This window comes from Pan paniscus, chromosome 4, assembly GCF_029289425.2.
Source record: "Pan paniscus chromosome 4, NHGRI_mPanPan1-v2.0_pri, whole genome shotgun sequence".
NCBI lineage: Eukaryota > Metazoa > Chordata > Mammalia > Primates > Hominidae > Pan > Pan paniscus.
Window position 1 is genome coordinate 91,914,071 of NC_073253.2, and position 19,341 is coordinate 91,933,411.

At 38.3% G+C, this 19,341-nt stretch overlaps 1 protein-coding gene across 38 annotated transcripts in view; it reads left to right on the forward strand.

Moving 5' to 3' along the window:
- CAST (calpastatin) overlaps positions 1–19,341 on the forward strand; it is a 112,411-nt gene that overhangs the window by 3,690 nt on the left and 89,380 nt on the right. For all 38 annotated transcript variants that reach the window (XM_063604539.1, XM_063604540.1, XM_034960274.4 and 35 more), the window contains exon 2: positions 9,904–9,966. In XM_063604539.1, coding sequence (XP_063460609.1) covers positions 9,904–9,966 — 63 coding nt within the window. The remainder of the gene's footprint in view (positions 1–9,903; positions 9,967–19,341) is intronic.

Below are 19,341 nucleotides of genomic sequence, written 5' to 3' on the forward strand. Positions count from 1 at the left end.
CACAACAAAATACATACAAACATACACAAAATGCAGTTTCCAATATAGCTTCAGGGAGTTCAGAGATTTCCAAAAGACCACCCATAAATCCCCCAAAGGTCCATGGAGCCAGTTTATAACACACACACACACACACACACACACACATATACATACACACATACAAACATATACAATCCAATATACATATATGTGCATATTTATATATAATACACACATGCATGTATAATACATATATAGACATCTAGATTTATGTGTGTATATATCTACAGATATAAATACAGATGTCTGTATATACACATGCATGTATAATACATATATAGACAGATTTATATGCATATATATCTACAGATATAAACACAGATATCGGTATATACACAGACATCTCAGAATACTTCAGGTAAATCCTATAATTAAAATATCTTTGTGGAATCCTTTAAGTACTGAAAAGGTTATAAATGATCTAACTTTCAAAATTTAGGCAGAATAAAATGAAATAATTAAAAGACATGTCTCAGATGCGTTTGTTTAACAGCATGCCACCTATAAAGCTAGTCAGTGAAACGTTGCAATGTATATTTCCACATTGAATGCCATCAATCCTATTGACTTTATCTTCTGAAAAATGTGGTTGTAGTAAACACACACACACACACACACCACACAACTTTGCAGAGCTAAATTTGAAGAACGTCTATGAGCTATGTAATGATCAAGCATGAACGAAGGTTAATTTGGCCCACACCAGTAATCACATTCCTGAATCATAAGTTGATTCTATTAGACTATGTTAATTAAAGGTGTTTCTTAGCCTAATTAGATCCATAGACCTAGTGACAGCATGATCAAGGAGCCCAGTCATTTGGGAGGCCCCATCATTGCTTCCAGCCTGGGAAGAATGTTGCAAGCCTCCCATGGCAGGACAGATCACTTGCTCACAGTGAATTTCAGAACTAAGGAAGGCAAATAACAGGGCCTGCAAAAAGGGCACAGACTTTAGGGTAATGGAAACATAGAGGTCAAATACAGCCTTTCTCTTTCAGCTGACAGTCTTTGAATTAGTTCTCGCCCCATTGTGTATAAGCCTTTTAAACCAAGAGTAGCATCTGATAATATCTTTCTTTAAATCAGTTTTGGCACTTCCCAGAAGGTTAATTATATTCTACAGATGCCTTTTAAAGAATGCTATAGCCTTCTGGGGGTGGGAACAGTGGGGGGTCATGTGAGATTCCATGTGGATAGGTGGGTAATTAGTTCTGACTAGATTGTCTCAGCAGATACAAAACTACTCTAAGTAGTACATCATTTTTCCCCCTTGAGGTATTTTTAAGATGAAAATCATATTAACAGATACTAAAGTTCTGTTCTTTGAGTTGTCTCATTTTCCTTTCATGAAAACATACCCAGAAAGCTTTAGAGCCACCATAAAGGCGGGGGGCGGGGGGAAGTATATCAGATGTCTTCCAGTTAAGAAAAATGCAAGAACAGTTCCATCCAATAAACACTGTTCATGTAAGTTATCTCCTCAGATGGAAAAGTCAGTTAACTCAGGAAGAAAAAGGTCTAAAGTTATAGTTTCCTAAAAATGTATGAAATTTGTTTTGGTTGTAGGAAACTCATAGAACATAAGAATAAATTTGGTAAAGCTCAAAGATGTTCACAGTTGTTTATTGTCCACCTGCTGTGTGTCAGTTTTGTGCAGAGTGCGGTGGACACAAAAAAATCGTGCAGTGGTCTGTGCCTGGCCTCCTCTTGCATTTCTCATAGATAAAACTACAAGTTCATTCTCATGACGACTGCTGTGGCAACAAAGCAACTATTTAAATTCTCATGATACCCCCTTTGACTTAAGAAAAACTCATCCATCCTTACTTCAGGTGAATCCCGGGAGCTAATCTATGACAGGCAATAGATGCCACCTCTGAAAATTGGACACAAAGGGCCTGTACCTTTACGGTGTCATCTTGTCATGTCCACTGAAATCTTAAAATGTTAGAAAAAACGAACACTTGGGGTTCAGTGAAAACAGAGGGATTTCAGAATTACAGCTATGCAGTTAATCCTTAATATATATTAAGCATTAGTACACAGAATAAGAGAAGAGTATAATGAGGCTGGGTGCGGTGGCTCACGCCTGTAATCCCAGCACTTTGGGAGGCTGAGGCGGATGGATCACAAGGTCAGGAGTTCAAGACCAGCCTGGCCAAGATGGTGAAGCCCCATCTCTACTAAAAATACAAAAAATTAGCTGGGCGTGGTGGCAGGCGCCTGTAATTCCAGCTACTCAGGAGGCTGAGGCAGGAGAATGGCGTGAACCCAGGAGGCGGAGCATGCAGTAAGCCAAGATTGCACCACTGCACTCCAGCCCGGGCGACAGAGCAAGACTCCGTCTCAATAAATAAATGAATAAATAAATAAATAAGTATAATGACCTCTTCATATACCAATCATTGGTGTCAATAATTGTCAACATTGTGCCAATCTTGTTTTATCTGTTAACCATCACAGCTACCAGCACAGACACGCGTGCACACACACACACCCTTTCAACATGTTTTAAAGCATGGGAATTGCAAATATAAGTCATCCTTGTAACCAAATTGCTGTAGTTTGTTGGGAAAATGAATTCTTTAACCCCCATGTAGTTTATCTCCTTGAGTGTTATACGAAGATGTGAGAATAATATATAATACACAGTCATGAGATAGACAAAGTACTAAACAAAAACTTAATCAGATGAACCTGATAAGGTTCCTTTGTACTTTAGGGAAAGTAAAATACTAAATTCTTCTGTTCTAATGTTTACAGCCTTAGAAAATGAAACCCTCAAACCTAAACTCACTGGCTTCTAATTCACCACAGTCAGATTGCCAGGGAAAAAGAAGGGAGTGAAATAATTTTAATTGTGTTCTTAAAATGAACAAGGCAATGAACCAGGCACGTCACTAATGTCAACTCTTTTCATAAATTTGCCAGCCCCTGGGATAGATACCATTAGCCCTATTTTACAAAAAGAAACTGAAAAATTAAATTATCTGCCCAAGGTCACGGTCATATAGCCTTACAAATCTAGGCTGTTTCTGCCCTATCAGAGTTTATTGCAGTCAACTAACAGACAGAAATGACTCTGAGTATTTAAAACAAAGGGAGTGTAACATAGGGAATTGGTTACCCAGGTTAAAAAAAAAGGCTGGGAAGCCGTCAGGGGAGGGTGAGGCAACCCAGAGATTAGAAATTGCAGGAAGCTGCTACCATCCCTAGTCTAGAGGGACACAGGGAGGACAAGGGTCACCTTGCAGAAGCTGGAACCACAGCCAACCCATCTTGCAGGAGGTGCTACTGGAGGAGGGGGTGGGGCAAAGGGAATACCACCCACCCACCACCTCTAGTCTCCTGGCAGCGCCTGCTGTTGGCTAAACCCAACTTGAGGCCATCCATCAAGAGAATTGCAGCCAGCAAAGTTCCACTACAATTTGAACACAGCAGAAGTGGAACAAGGAATCCACCTGAAGGCAGACAGTCCTAGGATCTGCACCCAGGGAGACTGTTCTGAAGGAAAACCAGCTTTACAGAAGCTTTGGTCCATCTGCTTGTTTGCTGAATAATTTTGCTTTAGCAAGTAGAATACATATACAAATATATTTTAAGGCATTTTTGTGGGAAATACCAATTTGCACATTGTCTCTTAATTTTTCAAGCTACCTTCTTGGCCTCTTTCTCTTTTGTCTAGTTTACTGATCTGAAAAGAGCAAAATTACTTCTCAGGGAATGTTTATAGGTTTGTGGGAACATGGTCATTCAATCAAGAATTCTTTGTTATGGTCCTACCACACATCTAGGAAAAAAAGGATATAATTTACCCTGTGATTAGGAAGGCAAGATGTAAGTTTATAAAGTAATCAGTAAGCAAGAGAGTGTACAATAAAGTGCTAATTTGTTTGATTTACTGAGAAAATAGAGATTAATGTGCAAATATGAAAATATGATACTCCATTAATAGGGCAAAGCTCAGAATTTGACAGGAAACACTGGTGTGGACATAGGGCACTGTGCTGCTTCACTGACCAATCAGAGTTTACCCAGGAGGAGCCCAGAGCCACCCCAGTCTGCCTGACCCTGGGAACCTCCCCATGGGTGACGACTCAGTGGGATGGTTTGAGGAGCGGAAACTTCCGCTTCCTATCATGGTGCCCATAAATCTTCCCCCAAAACCAGTGGTTCTCAATCCTGGCTGTATATTGGAATCATCTGGGGAACTTTAGAAAAATTTATACATGGCCAGGCCCCATTCTATTCAAACTAAATCTAAATCCCTGTGCCCTGACACAAATGTTTCTAAAAGCTTCCCAGGTGCTTGTGACAGGCACTGAAGGATGGGACCCACTGCTAACCTGAAGTCTTTGTGATCCTCAGGAGCCCCTGGTAGAAGCCTTTCTCAGTGTGTGTGATGGTAGAGAGCTGAGTTCCATGAGCTCGGAGAGTCCAGAGGGTATCAAGATAACCTTTTATTGCTCCATGATTTTTCCACAGCTGTCCCTGGACATGCAAATACTATCTCGATGAAATTGTCGCCACATTGAAGAAGGAAAATGTTTAAGTTTTCAAATAAATCACCCACCAAGACATATGATACAATATGTTTTAGTATAGTCACAGGGTGGTCACAACCATCAGCACAATTTTACTTTAGAATGTTTTCCTTTCCTCCTAAAAGAAGCCTCATACTTTAAAAAATAATAATAATAAAGCAAAGGCATTTCAGAAGCACACTAGCATTTCATACTCTTTTCACAGCTGGACTTAATGCTGGCAAGGGCTGCTTTTCTGTCTTCTTGCTTCTTTTATATGTGAAGAAGTTTCTTTGATTTTTTTTTCTTTTTTTGTGATGGAGTTTTGCTCGTTACTCAGACTGGAGTGCAATGGCACGATCTCAGCTCGCTGCAACCTCCACCTCCTGGGTTCAAGTAATTCTCCTGCCTCAGCCTCCGGAGTAGCTGGGACTACAGGTGTGCACCACCATGCCCAGCTAATTTTTGTATTTTTAGTAGAGACAGGGTTTTACCATATTGGCCAGGCTGGTCTCGAACTCCTGATCTCCTGATCTGTCCACCTCGGCCTCCCGAAGTGTTGGGATTACAGGCATGAGCCACTGTGCCCGGCCTAGTTTCTTTGATTTTTATCTTGTTTTGTGTGACATGTTCCCTTGGCTGTCTATGTATCTGTGTGTATCTGGGTAACAACAGGGCAGGTGCCCAAATGTGGCAGAGTTGAACCTTGCCCTGGCAGAAGCCCTTAGCTGGGTGAGAGCTCAGGCTCTGAGCCTTATTGCACTTAGCTCTTATTGATGTTTTTCAGATTTATGGGTTTGCTATGGCAGATTTTAAACGTATAGAGGCTGTCACCTAGAATGAGGACAAACGACAGTTGTACTTGCCAACTATGTGATAAAGGGGGTGAAAACAGTTTGGAAAATTATTCCTTCTTGAGTTAAGATAGCAAAGCCCTTGATCTGATTTTTTTCTCTGGCTCTGAGCTTCTGGAGCACATACGACCTTCATCTTAGCCCCCATCTAGTCTCCTGTCTTCTATGGCCTTGTCCTTCCAGTGAAATTCTTTACTATGGCATCCTGTCCTGCTCTTCCTGTCTTTGGCCTCCTCTCTAGCTGCCAATACAGGACAGAATTCATAAGTATTGTGTGTTCAGTTCATTTATAAAACAAGTTTTAGAAGAGGAAGTTTTCATGTTTTGTTATTTTTCGTGCCTTTTGTTTTGTTCTCATTTCAGATCACCCGCATGCTCTAAAGACTTTCTTGATGAAAATCCTAAGATCCTAGTTAGCTTTTAACTAGATCCAAAGTAGCCTAGTCTTTGGCCCACGTAATCCTGAGTGGTATCACCATGGAGAACATCACTGTTCAGATCTTCAGTTGCTTTATTCATGAACCAAGGCGACAGTGGGTACTCTCTAGAGCTGCTATGGGGAGCAAAGAAGACCACATAGGAGATGCCTGGCACTGGGCCTAGCACAGAGCAGATGCTTAGGAGGTGTTAATTTCTTTTCTCTAATTAGTTTTGTGGTTCAGTTCTCTTTCCCCAGCTGTCAATCCTTCCCTGTTCCCTGCTCATCTCACTCTCCTCAACCCAGCAGTTACACGTAGTAGTGGTCAGCAGAGTTCTCTCTTCGCTCTTTAGAAAGACGCCTGCAGATTCCTGAGCTGGATCGAATTTGACATATGTCATTCCCAAGTATTTCATTCCATCCTCTCAGTTATGTGAAAAGTACTCAATTATTTCATGAATCTCTCTCAGTGAAAAGATACAATTGACTTTACATCATTAACAGACTGCTGAATATTGAATAATTTTCAATAAATGATCAGGGCAATGGTTAATTGATAAAGTTGTTATTTACTGGAAATACCTGTTAATTGTCTTAGGGTGATAATAGTATTGGGTATATACCAATACCATTTGGGAAAATGTTCTCAAATTTAAGGAGATGCATGGTGAAAAGTTTAGGGTTAAAATTTCAGGATGTCTGTGATTTACTTTCCCATACAGGTATATAAAGACATGTAGTGCCCTCTTGTTCTCTCTCTCTGTCTCTCTCTCTCTCTCTTTCTGTGTCTGTATGTATGCCTGTGTGTGTGTATGCAAATAGGGCAAAATATGGCAACAATGTTAATAGTTGTTGAAATCTGAGCGGGGGGAATATGGGCATTCATTGTATTATTCTTTCAACTTTTCTGTCCGTTGGAAATTTTTCATAATAAAAAGCTGGGCTTAAAATAGGAACTGGGCCGGGAGCGGTGGCTCACGCCTGTAATCCCAACGCTTTGGGAGGCTGAGGGTGGATCAACTGATGTCAGGAGTTCAAGACCAGCCTGATCAACATGTCAAAACCCCATCTCTACTAAAAGTACAAAAATTAATCGGATGTGGTGGTGCACACCTGTAATCCCAGCTACTTGGGAGGCTGAGGCACGAGAATAGCTTGAGCTCAGGAGGTGGAGGTTGCAGTGGGCCGAGATCGCACCACTGCTCTCCAGCCTGGGTGACAGAGTGAGACTCAGTCTCAAAAAAAAAAAATAATAAATAACTGGAAAAATATAATTCATGAAGTTCTAAAAAAGTTGGCCTTTTATTATAAGTGATTTTTATTTATGTCATTATACTTTTGTGTATTTTAAAATGGCTTTCTATTGTGAGCAACTTTTTCTTTTGAAGTCAGAAAATAACAATGCTTACAGTACATAATTTTAAAGTTGTTATTTTAAGTTGTTATTTTAAGGGAGAAAAGGCTGTACATGCATTTACTGTGGGGTAATAAATTATGATATGTATTTGCCACATGAGCAGAAAGCAGAATGAGACTCTCTGGAGAGCATGGAACCTTGTACCAGACAAGAACAAGTCACCTTTTAAAGTTTCTCATTTGTGAAATGGAATAATTACACCTCCTGACAAGTAAATGAGGCACTCAAAATAGTAAACACCCAATAAAACAGTGGCTATTATTATTACTTATGTAATCTGAAAAAATATGAATTACAGATTATGGATGTGATATCATGGTTCTAAAATTACCAGTTCTGGAAGGAGACAGATTTGGTCATCTCTGTCTTTCTAGAATGATTTTTTTAGAGATGTTTAAAGAAAAATTTTAGACAAATTTAACAGAGCTTATTTGAGCAAAGGATGATTTATGAATTGGGCAGTACTGAAAATCAAAAGTGGTTCAGAGAGCTCAGTACACACCAGCAGCATGAGCAGCAAGCTTTTATAGCTGAATGTGGAAGCAAAGTGAAGAAATTACTTGATTGGCTACAACTAGGCATTTGCCTTATTTAGGTATGGTCTGATGAGAGGTTTGTAGTTATATAACCAATAAGCTGGTTGGCTGGTTATGATTGGCTGAGGCAATTTTTGTTTTGTTTTAAGTCATTTACAAGAAATGCCTTCAAGTTAAATTTCAGTGTGCTTAGTAAGGTATCCGAGGACAGAGACCACCTCATGCTAATGGCCCCCTTATTTACTTTAACAGAGATAAGTAATATTTTCCCCTCAAGTCTGGCTTTTAGAAATCTTGTGCTCATCAATTATTCTAATATTTATCAATTGCCATATAGCCTTGATATATAAGTGGACTTTAAAATGGTTCATTTTTAAAAGATTCATTTAATTATTCAATAGATTGCCCTCAACTATGTACAAACAAACCCTTGACTAGGATGTATAGGTAAAAGACCTGTAGAGGGTTTCACCAAGCTATTGCACCCTGGCTGCTTTTCAGTGGATGCCAATCACTAATCCATGAGAGTGTTTCTTCTGGGTAAGAATTGTAGAGTCACGAACATGCCTTTTGGCTAGTTGTTCATACAAAACACTATCGAGAAAGGATTTCAGCCACAGGTTTGGTATTCCTTGGCCATTTTTAGTAGCATATCTGTTGATATGATTAAAGAAAATATTATCTAATTCCATTTAGTGTGTTCTAGTGGCAAACAACAGATTTTAGTCAGAAAGCCTGCTTTGTGACCTTTTCCCATTTACTAGTTATGTTTCCTTGTAAACACCATCAAATCACTATTATTCTTAGTTTTCTCATTTATAAAACAACATGAGCTTATTTTTTGTATCAAGACTGTACGGAAGTGCCTTGTATGTAATAATAACATAAATTATTATTATTACTATTATTATTCTTAATTCAGATAATTTCACTGACCTATATATCTAGGTTATGATTCTGCTTTAGGGAACATAATAGCATATTTTGATTCAATTGAGGATGATTAGGACTGAATCCAGTGATGAGCTTTTATTTTTTCATATTTGGCTCCCTTTTCCCACTTTTTTGAACATCCCACAGTGTGACAGAAATGGAATAATTCTTTGTGCCCCCTATTCAGGAACATACAACTATTTTTTCACTTCTCAAAACATTTCAGTAAAGTTATGGCTTATTTTATCTTATCGCCAATACAAATGAATATGTAAGCTACTTGAAGCTTTTATACCCCACGTAAAAATATTTGCATTAGGGAGAGTTTGATCAATGGGTATAAAGACAGTTATGAGGAATAAGATCTGTTGTTCTATTGCACAGTAGGGTGACTGCAGTTAACAGTAATGTATTATATACTTCAAAATAACTAGAAAACAGGATTTTGAATGTCCTCACCACAAGAAATGATGAATGTTTGAGGCGATAGATTTAGTTATTAACCTGATTTGATCATTACCCAATGTATATTCAAAACATCACCTTGTACCCCATAAATATGTATGATTGTTATGTGTTAATTAAAAATAAAATAACACTTTTAAAAATTGTATTTATCCTCGGTGTCCTAGTAAGAAAAATAATTCTCTTTATAGACATAATGAAATCTTAAAGCCATAACACATAGAAGAAGTTGCAGGTATGGTCTTTGTCCTTCAGGTTTTATCTTTCTGCATTGGTGGATACGCGGAAGAACTCTAGGGAATTCCCTTGGAGGACAATTGAGTCCATGCTGAACTGAGCCTTAAGTATGGCTTCAGATGAAACATGGTTCTTATCTCATCTCCTTGATGAATGAGATGTCTACCGTGCTGAAAACTTGAGCTTAAAATTCATGAGGCATTTTGTAGGAGACAAGATGCCGCCTTGGCATCACCATCAGCTCTGCATCTAGTTAATTACAGACTGACCTTCTAGATCCCAAATGAATGTATGTAGCATCCCTTGATTTTTGAGAGCCACCTACGTTGGTGTGAATTACCAGCATTCTCAGGAGGAAGATTAAAGTGGTCCTTTTTTTTAAAAAAAAAGGGTATGCATTTAGCCTTTGGGGATTAAAGTTACTGTCATCTGTGTCATCTTCCTTTATTAAGCATTATTTTTTACTTTCTTATAGCATGTCAGTGAAAAAACCAGTGAATCGCCTTCCAAACCAGGAGAAAAGAAAGGATCAGATGAGGTAATTTCCACAATACTGGGCTTTCATTTTCTCTTGCTTTTAAACTGTGAAGTCTGCCTTGAAATATTAAATAATGATGTAGCAAAGAGCTTCTACTTTGCTTAATATTGGGACATTTTGATTTAACCAAGATTTGATTCAAGAATGTAAAAGGAAATCACTAAAAATAAATAAAAAAATTGTTCCTGGGAATAGAGCCTGTATGAATACTTTCCCTTTAGTAATAGAACTTTGTTACTTAGGGTGTTTTCCCTATAGGAATTGGTGAATCCAAATTGTTTTGTTGGCGAATAGGTCAAGTGTAGAAGGGAAAACGGTTGCTGTAGTAGAAAGGAAAATCTTTTTTTATGACAGTAAACCATGAAAGGAGGACAGGGACAGCCAGATTAGCCAGTCCTTCAGATTCATAAACAAAAGGAAGGGATAACTATTTTTATTGGCACAGATTCTGTGGAAAACTAGCAAAACCAAATCTCCCCACTTTGAGATGGGTTTTCTTTGAGGCTGTTTCTTCTTTTGCTGAATGACATACCATTCTTTGCACTGTTTAGAATGACCTACTTCTCTATGGAAGGGTCATGTGAAAGTTCTGCCCTTCCAAAGGATACAGGATTTGCCTTCCTTTACCTGCTTTTTGTGTGTTAAATCTCAATATAACTGGATGATACATCCATCTTCATCCAGTAGAAATTGAGTCGTTTCTAACTTGTAAACGTCATATAGCCAGATTTTAAAAGGTACATGGAAATTTGGAAAGCATCAAGTGATCATTTTATTTTTCTCTATATTATCAACATTAATCAGGTGTTTTTCTGAAATTTAGTTCTTCTTTCTGCTTATTTTCTGCAGTTTCAAAATAGTCAATATGTAAGGAGGCTGTTATGGCTAGAACCTGCTATGCATTCTGTACTAAAGTTTATGCCTCCATTTTCTATCATTGTTTTCATCACCAGTACCCATGAAAATGTAATTTAGATTGTTTCTTACCAAGCAAGTTTTTAGTGAATTTTTTATAGCCATGAAAGGCAAATGTTTCTTTAAAAATACAAAGTAGAAGTAAACATATTAAGATTTCATCCTGTTTCCTGATTAAATTAATAAAAGATAAATTTCCATTTAAAAAAAAACACAAATTTTTCTTTTTCCCAACATGAAAGTCTACCTAGTGTCAGCTGGGCATGGTGGCTCATGCCTGTAATCCCAGCACTTTGGGAGGCCGAGGTGGGTGGATCACGAGGTCAGGAGTTCAAGACCAGTCTGGCCAACATAGTGAAACCCCATCTCTACTAAAAATATGAAAAATTATCTGGGCGTGGTGGTGTGCACCTGTAATCCCAGCTACTCTGGAAGCTGAGGCAGGAGAATCGCCTGAACCTGGGAGGCAGAGGTTGCAGTGAGCCGAGATCACGCCACTGCACTCCAGCTGGGTGACACAAAAAAAAAAAAAGAAAAGAAAAGAGAAGAAAAGAAAATCTACCTAGTGTCATTTAACTCATTTATCAACCCTACCCTTTAAATATATTTCCAGATAGGTTATTTATCAAATTAATATTGAGCAAATATTGAACACTTCCTGATTGAAAACCATTGTGTTCTTTTATTCTCCAGACCAGTAAATAATGTTTTTGGTTGTTATTCTCTATTAATGTTAATTAAGGTTATTTGCCTAAAAAGGAAGTTTTCTTTTCCAATATGGTCAACTGGATACAAAGCCAATACTAATATGGTCATTCTGGCCAATTATAACTGGGAAACTTAAATATTACACCTTGGATGTACAGGATGTACAGGCATTATTGGTATGTAACAACTGATGGTAGATAGTTAAGTATATAATGTCTGGATTATAATGTCTCTCATCTCCATATTTATAAAAGGTTTAGAAAGGAAAACACTGTTAAGAAGCCATGTTATAAGAGGCAGACTTTGATTTTAAAAATTGAAAGGCTGAACTTCTGGTTTAAAGAAGGAACAGCGAATTTTTCTTTTCTTTATTGGCATAGCAATTCTGACATTGTTTTATTGCATTTCTGGTAAATTCACATTCATGACTCCTGCCCTTGTGCCAGAGCCTGGACATACCAGTCTTTCAGCTCTGTCCCAACCAGCAGAAGTAAAGAGGGGATAGAGACTTTGCTCTGTCCCCATGGCTTAAATCGTGGCTTTAGACAAAATAAACGTAACAGAATTTGAGCAAAGAATGATTTGTGAATTGGGCAGCATTCAAAACTGGAAGAGGTTCCTAGAGCTCTTCTCTCTCCTTAAATTCTGCCTGTATGTATTTGTTAAGGTGGCCAAGCATGAGGGTGGGTGACTTGGTAGTCAGGGTATATTTCCAAAATGGTCTGTCTCAAAGGGCCTCATTCTTTATGTTATGTGCAAATAAGTCATTAATGAGATATTGTGTCCTGGAGACAGTTCAAGGAAACTGTCCCACTTTAGGCATTATGTTAGCCTTGATGTTCATGATTATAAAACCATGAGCAATCTGAATTTGTTATCTGCCCTGCCTACCATCCATAGTTTGTTGCCATCTCCTTTTCTTCTCAAAATTACCAGAGAAAGACTTCCTGAAACTGATTATTTCTCCCAAATATTTTCTTACCTACTGCTCTGTTGAACAAAACGTGAGACTAAGAAGCTTAGTTTGGTTTTTAGTAATCCATTTTCAAACTGGCGTGTACCCTCAAATGTTAAATAACTTACTGTCCCCAAGCATATGCAAATATACTGGTTAGCCCTCTGAGGACAAACCAGGGCCTTTGAAACAAAATCACTTTGAAAATTTGCTTTCTATCTTAGGGGTACTTCTTCACAGTTTTTCTTCTCTTCTTATTATTCTGCTACATTTCTATTAGAAATGCCAGAAAAGGGCACAGAGGAGGACTTTGGGAGGGTATAACCAGAAGAAAAAATGATGAGAACCACCATTATATTGCCATATATAAAAATACATGGAGGGCCGGGTGCGGTGGCTCACGCCTGTAATCCCAGCACTTTGGGATGCTGAGGCGGGCAGATCACAAGGTCAGGAGATCGAGACCATCCTGGCTAAAATGGTGAAACTCCATCTCTACTAAAAATACCAGAAAAAATTAGTTAGGCAAGGTGGCGCGCACCCGTGGTCCCAGCTACTCAGGCGTCTGAGGCAGGAGAATCACTTGAACCCGGGAGGCAGAGGTTGCAGTGAGCCGAGATCACGCCACTGCACTCCAGCCTGGGTGACAGAGCAAGATTCTGTCTCAAAACAAACAAACAAACAAACAAAAACACACATGGAGATGAATGTAACCATGTGAATTTCAGAGTTCTTTCTCCCTTGCTATTTGTCAATAGGTTTTACTTTTTTGGAATATTACCCCAACACACAACCATTAAGTGATCCTAAGATACCTGCAGCAATTTTATTTTTATTTTTATTTTTATTTTTTGAGATGAGGTCTTACTCTGTCACCCAGGCTGGAGTGCAGTAGTGTGATCATGGCTCACCGCAGCTTTGACCTCCCCGGGCTCAAGTAATCTTCCCACCTCCCAAAGTGCCAGGATTACAGGTGTGAGCCACCACGCCCAGCTACCTATAGCAATTGTAATAGAATGTTGAAGCTAATACATTTGTCATGCTGCGTTTGAAATACAAATACTTGAGGATAGGGTAAGGTAAGTGTCTGTGAGAATTTATTTATGTTTGCTTGTTTATACCAATTGTTATGAATTTTTCAATTCTTTCTCAGATGTAGAGGAATTACAGAACCAAAAGTTGCATGGACTAACAAGCCAAAGTTAAAATAACTAGAGAGGAGGAAAAAGAAAAATGAAAACACTTAACATCAGCAACTTTAAATACAGTAGAACAAATAAGTCTTTCCAGACCTGCAATCAAATCTATTTAAAGGATGAAACTGACACATCCGGCCACACTGAGAGAGTGTGAATCTTTTAGCAACATATTTCAGTAAAGTCCTGGGGAATGGAATTTAAAGTATAAAATGGGCATGATCTCAGAGAGCCAATTTTAAAAGCTTCAAATTTAACAATGGATTTATTTTTATGAGTAAAGAAAAGAAAACACAAATAAAAGCGAATGGAAATTCTGCCTTAAAGGAAAAGATGTTTTTTTACATTTTCCTTACTCTAATGGCATTGGTGGCATGCTTTTCCTCAGTGTTTACCTCTCCTCCTTTTAAAATGCATGAATTCAATGTTGAATGACTCAAACTTTTTTTTTACTTTTAATAAAGTTAGACTTTTTTAATCACAAAAGTAATACATACTTGTGAAAAACAATATTACCCTGAGTCTTACCGCTTAAACTACTGCTCTAAACTTGTGTGTATATTCTTAAATTAACACGATAATGTCATGTATTTATAATTATTATATATGCCAATTTTAGTACTTTTTAATGATTGTGTAGCTAAAATATAATTATTGGAAAAAAATTAGAAAGTACCAGAGAATTTAATGAAAATAAACACCCTTGGCCAGGCATGGTGGCTCATGCCTGTAATTCCAGCACTTTGGGAGGCTGAGGTGGGCGGATCACAAGGTGAGGAGTTCAAGACCAGCCTGGCCGATATGGTGAAACCCCATCTCTACTAAAAATACAAAAATTGGCCAGGCGTGGTCATGGGTGCGGGCGCCTATAGTCCCAGCTATTCAGGAGGCTGAGGCAGGAGAATTGCTTGAACCTGGGAGGCGGAGGTTGCAGGGAGCCGAGATCACACCACTGCACTCCAGCCTGGGCAACAGAACGAGACTCTGTCTCAAAAAAAAAAAAAAGAGAAGAAAAGAAAAATGGAAAATAAACACCCTCATCTAGGATTCTAGCACCTAAAGAAATGGGCACTATATACATCTTGGTGTATTTTTCTGCATCTTTTTTCTTTGTGTGCATATTTTGTTTACTGAAATGCTGCATATCTTGATTTTTAAGCAGAAATAGCAAAGGAACACCATTATAGGGCCTAGTCTGAAAATGATAAATAATGTGCTTTGTGATAGATAAATCTTTTCCAATTAAAAAAAGACCCATCAGTGTGTGTGGCATTTAAGTATATAGAAAACCATTATTCAAGCACCTTGGCATTCAGTATGGCATTTAATGTTCATTATTTTGTGCTCTGTTTTTGAAGGGAGGAGAAATTTACTTCTTATTCAAGAAGTAATTTGTGACAGTGTTCCCACAAGTGATTTAGCTGTCATTAGCAAGTTCTAGAAGAGTACTGCAGCAAACATTTTAACATTCTTTTATGTCATGACAAGAGAGTTCATACTAATTGTGGGGAGTCGATTGTGGCTGCACAAGCTCATGTCTCAGTGCCAAGAAAAGCTAAGCCGAAAAGCTGCACCGAGGCAGTCATGCCTGGCTCACCGGGATATCTAGCCCCAAGAGGCCAGCACAGGCTCGCACTGGGTGTCTGACTCGGGAGGCTAAAGTGACTCTGGGAAGTTACAAGATTCTTTTCAACTGTGGTTTCCCCATTTTTTCATTTGAAATTTTCATTTATTGTTTCATTGACTAGAGTATTTTCTAAGATATTTTTTTCAGGGAGGGGGCACAATGATGATTTTCTGAGTGTGTGAATGTAAGCATGTTTTCTCGTTGGTGACTCACAAGAAAGTCCATCAATACAAAATTGTACAACATCCTTGGGTCACAGTTTTGTTCCTCAAAATTCTGTATCTATTGCTTCGTGGTTTTCTGGCTTTTTGTGCTTCAGAGATGTCTGAGGCAGCCTACTTTTGACTTACTTTCTAGGAAGCCTATTTTTCTTGCCTTGGTGCAAGATTTTTTTCTTTTGTTCTTACAATTTAAAAATACTACCAGGATGTACTTATATATTAATGTGTTTTTCTTTATTAATTTGTCTTGGAATGTCTGTTATTTCATTATTTCTTTAATTATTACTCTTGTTTCGGTTTCCCTTGTTTCTTCCTAAACCTACATATGCAATAGTTCCTCTTTATCAGCTGTTTCGCTTTTCATGATTTCAGTTACCCACGGTACAATACAATGAGATATTTTGAGAGAGAGAGAGAGACCCCATCCACATAACTTTTATTACAGTATATTGCTATAATTGTTATATTTTATTATTAGTTATTGTTGTTAATCTCTTACTGTGCCTATTTTAGAAATTAAACTTTATTATAGGTATGTATGTATAGGAAAAACCATAGTGAATACAGGGCTCAGTACTATTTGCAGTTTCAGGCACCCACTGGGGAATCTTAGAATATATCCACTGCAGATAAGACAGACTACTGTAATTCCGACATTAGACATTCACTAATCATCTGCCTCACAATTTTCTTTTGTTGACATTTACCCTTGCACTCTAGGAGAGTTTCTGAAGTTTGCCCCCCACATATTTTATTTCTAAATTCTGCTCTTTGAAACTTCTAATACAGGTTTAAATTTTGGTTTTGGTTTTTGGTTTCTTTGTGTCCCCTTCTTATCCTCTCTTACCTCTTTGTCTCACTCCATTATCTTTCCATCTCAATCTATAGTTCTTTACTCCATTTCATGAAGGTAATACCATCTTGTTTCCTATCAAGGATGTACACTTTTGTCTGAATTTTCTTCTTATTCTGTATCATTTTATGAGATCTGTCTTTTTCAGTCTTCGGGTAATGGTGCCCTCTGCCTTTCTCTGTGGTGGTTTTGAGAGGCAAAATTTCTTTCTGATTACTCTTTTAAGGAGAGCTTGGCCTACTCCTAGAGCTTGTCAGCTGTGATGAGCACATTGTCCTTAGCCCTGCTCTTCATCCATGTCCCTGCTAACTAAATCTCCTCAGACCTATAGCTGTTTGGCAGGTGAATATGCACAATGCTGGTAAAATCCCCACTACCTAGTGGACTTTCATTCATTACAGAACATCCACTGTATGAAATGAGATGAAGGGAATAACTCCATTTTTTAGCAAGGATTGCTAATGTGGCTTTTTTTACCTCCACCCCCAAGAAGGCCACTTTGTACTTAGGACAACTACTCCCCCAGGTGCAGCATGCTACTGCCACACCCTGCGCACAACCCATCCTTCCACACCCTGCCCGCTCCACTGAACCCACCAGATTTCTGCTTAGTTGGTTTCCAGGATTTGGATTTGGAATCTTTGACTTGGGTTAGAAAGAGAGGCACTAATGGGGAATAAAGATAGGTTGCCTCATGAAGAGGACTCCTACCAAAGAGGTTTGACTGCTAGGTTTTCTAGATGGCTACATTTCTGTGTGGAGTATGAGCATTCAGGAAAGAGGGGGTCTTTCAGGGACATAAGCTTGCTCTGTTTCAGATGCATGACACAAGTGGTTCACCAATTGTGCTTTTCAATATAGTTCCATTGGCTTCGATTAGGATGGAGATTCTGCCTAGATTTTTGGCATTTGGTAGGCTTCCTTTAGTGTTTGGTTAAGTTCTGCTCTCTTCTATGAGAAAATGAAAAAATAGAAACTTCTAGAGACAATATTTTATACCAGGAATTCTTGAAATTGGCTCATAATGACAGTGTTCAGCTTCTTGAATCAAGCTCCTCTATTCTAGTTTGCTTGGAGTGAAACCTATGAAATGGCTTTCCACTTTAAACTCTGTTCTGTGTATCATTCAGCCCCTCATGAGTTTTAACAGAGGGGCAGGAGGATTACTAGCAGGACATGATTAATCATCACAGGGCATTTGCATCACCTCTTTTGTGGGATTTCTCTGTGTGGTCCCGGTACATTTGTCTTTCTCTATAAGTCATCATGAAATAATGTTGGTCACTGCTTGTTTTCCTATGAGCAAAACTTATTTACATAGATATTAGAATTATTTTCCTATGTGGAATGTGTCAGATAGGTTTTCATGAGCACTGCATGAATTTAAGTTCAAAGCTACAATTAAAACTCCAGGCATTATGTAGACATTAAAGCAATCTGTTTATCGTAAGATACAAATTCAGTTTGAATTCTGAGAGAAATTTAGAAAATTTACAAAATTTAGGACAAAACCTCTGTGCCATTCTGAGACCACAGTGAGAGCATCTTCTTTCTCATCTGTTGTGAAAGCTTTGAAGAGCCACACTCACAACTCAGTTAACCTGCTGTTGATCTGTGGTTTCTGTGGAAGCAGCATATGATACATTCTGAGTGTAGGGTTTAGGGTCCAATGCCTGGATTTAATTCCCAGCTCTGCTAATTCCTAGCTCTGTGTCTTTAGGCAAGTTAGTTTGCCTCACTAAGGGCACATTCCTTATCTGTAAAATGAGGATACTAATAGTTCTTACATAAGAGTCAATGTGAAGAACAATCAGACCATCCATATGTAGTGTCTAGAACAGTGCCTGGGACATATGAGGTGCTCTATAAATCTTACCGCCTGTTATTGTTATTATTATTACTGGTGTTACTTTATTATTATTAGCTCAGTAAAGAGAACTTGTTTGGCAATAAAGGTGAGTCTCGTATTGATGTCTACCTATGGGATGGGGCAGGGCTCAAATTCTTTGGTTGATTATATATTGCAGCACCTTCCCATTAAAAAATGAGGGAAGTTTGATAGTTTATTAACTTTAGTAGCACTTTTGTTGTAAAACCAACTACATGCAACATGCAGAAACATACGCCAATAGCTAGAACTAAAGACCTCTGCATCACTATCTTTTTTTTTTTTTTTTTGAGATAGAGTCTCACTTTGTTGCCCAGGCTAGAGTGCAGTGGTGCAATCTTGGCTCACTGCAAACTCTGCCTCCTGGGTTCAAGCGATTCTCCTGCCTTAGCCTCCCAAGTAGCTGGGACTACAGGTGCATGCCACCACACCCAGCTAACTTTTTAAAAAAATATTTTTAGTAGAGACAGGGTTTCGCCATGTTGCCCAGGCTAGTCTCGAACTCCTGACCTCAGGTGATCTGCCCACCTTGGACTCCCAAAGTGCTGGGATTACAGACATGAGCCACCATGCCAGACCATATGCATCACTATTCAATGAGCTGTTTTATCAGAAGCTAAGGATGTACTTTTTAAAAAGAATATGAAAATAATGCGCCTTTAAATTAAGAATCTGTGATATACAAAATGTTGTATCATTGGATAGGGAATGGTATTAAAAAAACAACTGAGCACTTTGCCTCTATGAGAGAATATATAAATATATATATAAATATATCAACATTATATCATACAATAATAATATACCCTTCATTATCTTATTTTAGATTTATGATCTGAATTACGTAAGATCTTAGGTCCCACCAAATTGTCTCTGAAAAGATTATATTTTATTGCTTGTGGAATCAGAATAAAATACTAACAAAATATTGACGGAATTGAATGGATGTTCAGTTCACTTCAGCACAGATCATAAGCACTAGAAACCTCATGGACAGATGGATTAAATATTA